The 4,575-nt window shown below is 40.1% G+C and overlaps 1 protein-coding gene across 1 annotated transcript; it reads left to right on the top strand.

Annotated features, from left to right (window-relative positions):
• Positions 1-632: 632 nt before the first annotated feature.
• Positions 633-4,327, top strand: LOC118063037 (putative disease resistance protein RGA3). Its single transcript, XM_073407103.1, is given in 2 exon segments — positions 633-3,949; positions 3,952-4,327. Coding segments are annotated over 2 exon segments (3,465 nt in total). The 5' UTR covers positions 633-705; the 3' UTR covers positions 4,173-4,327.
• The last annotated feature ends 248 nt before the right edge of the window (positions 4,328-4,575 follow it).

Here is a 4,575-nt window from a genome sequence, read left to right as displayed (position 1 = left end):
AAAAACTACTATATAAAAACTGCGTTTTAAATTTATTTTTTTAATAAATTCTATAATATAAAATATAATTTAATTTATTATCAAGCACCTGTAAGTAAAAACAAATAAAGCCTAAAGCGAAAGGATAAACATAATTTGCATCGTCTGAGGGCCTCTTTTCCCCTGTGGAGGTTTCAATTTCATGGCCCCTTTACGTTTTCCACTAGAAAGTGATGGGCAAGAAGATTCAACACGTGTACAGAGTTTTATAGGACCAAAATCCCAGGAACAGAGGTTGGCGGCTGGTTTTTTTTTTCTTCTCTAAAATGTCGGCTGCTTAGGTAGGGTTTGCCTGCTCCAACTATGAAATTATGTGTCGGTGGCTTGATGCTTGCTTATCACGTTTTGTTTATGTAGTTCTACCACTACATGAAGTCATATTCTCCTGTTGATAATGGAAGTATTCAACTCAGGGTGGAATTTTCTTAGCCATAACAACATGACAGCCATCAATCAATTAGGGAGGAAGATGCTGCCAACAGCCATCAATCAATTAGGGAGGAAGATGCTGCCAACAGCAGGGACCCTCATGCAACTATGCTCCGTTTCATCTTTTAATATTTCACACCATGCTTCTCTCTCTCTTCTGCTCAAAATTTCTTCTTTGATCCCCCCCACCAAAAAAAAAAAAAAAAAAAAACAAACAAACAAACAGAGACGGAGAATATGGCAGCAGAGCTTCTTCTTACGTTTGCCTTGGAGGAGACTTTGAAAAGGGTGAGTTCCATTGCTGCTAAAGGGATCGGACTTGCTTGGGGATTGGAGGGCCAGCTGCGAAAGCTCAACCAGTCCTTGACCATGATCAAAGATGTGCTCCAAGACGCAGCCAGAAGGGCAGTAACAGACGAGTCTGTGAAGCGTTGGCTGCAGAACCTACAGGATGTAGCTTACGATGCTGAAGATGTTCTGGACGAGTTTGCTTATGAGATTCTCCGAAAAGACCAAAAGAAGGGAAAGGTACGTGATTGGTTTTCACTCCACAATCCTGTTGCATTCCGTTTGATTATGGGTCAAAAAGTTAAGAAGATCAATGAAGCCCTGGATGAAATCCGGAAAGATGCAGCCGGATTTGGGCTTGGATTGACATCTCTACCTGTAGATAGAGCTCAAGAAGTTAGCTGGGACCCAGATCGAGAGACACATTCGTTCCTTGACAGCTCAGAAGTTGTAGGAAGGGAGGATGATGTCTCTAAAGTTATGGAATTGCTGACTAGCTTGACCAAACACCAACATGTCCTTCCGGTTGTCCCTATAGTGGGGATGGCTGGCCTTGGAAAGACTACTGTAGCAAAAAAAGTTTGTGAAGTAGTGCGGGAGAGAAAACACTTTGATTTAACAATCTGGGTTTGTGTTTCTAATGATTTTAGTAAAGGGAGGATTTTAGGAGAGATGTTGCAAAATGTTGATGAAACTACAAGTAGGTTGAGCAACCTAAATGCAATTATGGAAAACCTTAAGAAAAAGCTGGAAAAGAAGACATTTTTTCTTGTTCTTGATGATGTGTGGAATGAAGACCGTGATAAGTGGGATGATTTGAAGGAGCAACTGTTAAAAATTAACAGCATGAATGGGAATGGTGTTGTTGTTACAACCCGCAAAAAGCAAGTCGCAGACATGATGGAGACTTCTCCTGGTTTTCAGCACGAACCAGGAAAACTAACAGTTGATGAATGTTGGTCCATTATTAAGCAAAAGGTGAGTGGGGGTGGACGAGAAACAATAGCTTCAGACTTGGAGTCTATTGGAACAGAGATTGCAAAGAAATGTGGAGGGCTTCCGTTGCTTGCTAATGTTTTGGGAGGAACTCTTCACGGAAAGCAGGCAGATGTGTGGCAGTCAATTCTAAAGAGTAGAAATTGGGATTCTCGGGATGTAGATAAAAAAGCTTTGCGCATATTGAGATTAAGTTTTGATTACCTGTCATCGCCAGCACTGAAAAAATGTTTTGCATACTGTTCCATTTTCCCTAAAGATTTTGAAATTGAAAGGGAAGAGCTGGTTCAACTTTGGATGGCTGAAGGTTTTCTCAGGCCATCAAATGGGAGGATGGAAGACGAAGGCAACAAGTATTTCAATGACTTGCTTGCAAATTCCTTTTTCCAAGATGTTGAAAGGAATGAGTGTGAGATCGTAACAAGTTGCAAGATGCATGATCTAGTGCATGATCTTGCATTACAGGTCTCAAAATCAGAAGCGTTAAATCTGGAAGAGGGTTCGGCTATTGATGGTGCATCTCATATTCGTCATCTAAATCTCGTATCTCGTGGGGATGACGAGGCAGCATTAACAGCGGTTGATGCTAAAAAATTGCGAACTATTTTCTCAATGGTTGATGTACTCAACGGGCCTTGGAAATTCAATAGCTTGAGAACTCTCAAATTGCAGGAGTCTAATATCACTGAGTTACCAGATTCAATTTGCAAGCTGAGACATTTGAGATATCTTGATGTCTCGGATACTGCTATCAGAGCATTGCCGGAATCCATCACCAAGCTCTACCATTTGGAAACATTAAGATTCACTGATTGCAAGTCACTAGAAAAGCTTCCCCAGAAAGTGAGGAATTTAGTGAGCTTGAGACATCTTCATTTTGATGATCCAAAGCTAGTGCCAGCTGAGGTGAGACTCTTAACACGCCTTCAAACTCTGCCGATATTTGCTGTAGGTCCAGATCATATGGTTGAAGAGCTGGGATGTTTGAAAGAACTCAGAGGAGCATTGAAGATATGCAAGCTTGAGCAAGTGAGAGACAGAGAAGAAGCTGAGAAGGCAGAACTGAGTGGAAAAAGAATGAACAAATTAGTGTTTGAATGGAGTGTTGATGAAGGTAACAGCAGTGTCAATAGCGAGGATGTGCTGGAAGGCCTGCAGCCTCACCTAGACATAAGAAGCTTGACAATTGAGGGTTATGGAGGTGAAAATTTCTCATCATGGATATTGCAACTCAATAATCTGACGGTGCTGAGATTGGAAGGCTGCAGCAAGTTGAGGCAACTCCCAACACTTGGATGTCTTCCTCGCCTTAAGATTCTAGAGATGAGTGGAATGCCTACTGTGAAATGTATAGGCAATGAGTTCTATAGCAGCAGAGACAGCGCAGGTGTACTGTTTCCAGCACTACAAATACTCACTCTATCCAGGATGGATGGTCTTGAAGAATGGATGGTACCAGGTGGAGAAGTTGTTGCAGTATTTCCTTGTCTTGAAGAGTTGAACATTGATAACTGTGGAAAGTTGAAAAACATTCCGATATGTCGTCTTTCATCTCTTGTAGAATTTAAAATTGACAGTTGTGATGAGCTAAGATATTTGTCTGGTGAATTTCATGGCTTCACGTCTCTTCGAGTTTTAAGAATATGGAGTTGTCCAAAGCTGGCATCCATTCCAAGCGTACAACACTGCACAGCTCTGGTGGAATTGGGTATATATTTGTGCGGTGAGTTGATCTCAATTCCTGGTGATATCCGAGATTTGAATTCTTTGAAGAAATTGAGGGTTAATGGGTGTAAATTGGGAGCTCTTCCAAGCGGACTACAAAGCGCATCTCTAGAGGTATTATCAATAATTGATTGGAGTGAGCTTATCCATATCAGTGATTTACAAGAATTGTCTTTGCTTCGAAGTTTATATATTAGAGGTTGTGATAAGCTCATCAGTATTGATTGGCATGGTTTACGACAATTGCGTTCTCTTGTTGAATTAGAAATCACCGCGTGTCCCAGTTTGAGTGATATCCTAGAAGATGATTGGTTGTGCGGCCTCACCCAACTACAGAAATTGAGAATCGGTGGTTTCTCAGAGGAGATGGAGGCTTTTCCTGTAGGAGTTTTAAACTCAATCCAACACCTCAACTTGAATGGGTCCCTTAAATCCCTATTCATATATGGATGGGATAAACTGAAGAGTGTACCACACCAACTTCAACACCTCACTGCCCTCGAGACATTGTGGATAAGGGATTTCGATGGAGAGGAGTTAGAGGAAGCATTGCCAGAATGGATGGCCAACCTTTCTTCTCTTCGATGTCTTTGGATTCGGGATTGCAAGAATCTCAAGTATATGCCAAGTTCAACAGCCATTCAATGCCTCTCCAAATTAAAGGAATTGAGTATCTGGGGATGTCCACATCTTAAAGAAAATTGTAGAAAGGAGAATGGCTCTGAGTGGCCCAAGATTTCTCATATCCCATCAATCTATATATAGGGTACACGTGTATTGGTAAGTTGGGGTTTTAATTATTCTGTTACTTTGTAGTATGCTGAGGAGAGAGAACCAATTAAATTATTCAAATTAATGAAAGCAATAATTAGACTTTATTCTTTTAAGAATGGTTTATTTCTCATATCCCAACATTCTTTAGACTAATATTAAAATTAACCAAATCAATCATAATCAAAAGCAATTATTAGAGACTAATATCTTATTATCTTTTATTATTATGTTAACCAAATTTATACTTGTGATCAATGATAATATCAATAACCATAAATCATTATTTCTGTGGAATATATAGGACATCATTATTTCTGTGGAATA

This window comes from Populus alba, chromosome 1 (assembly GCF_005239225.2).
Source record: "Populus alba chromosome 1, ASM523922v2, whole genome shotgun sequence".
NCBI lineage: Eukaryota > Viridiplantae > Streptophyta > Magnoliopsida > Malpighiales > Salicaceae > Populus > Populus alba.
This window is presented reverse-complemented; position numbering and strand designations above follow the sequence as displayed.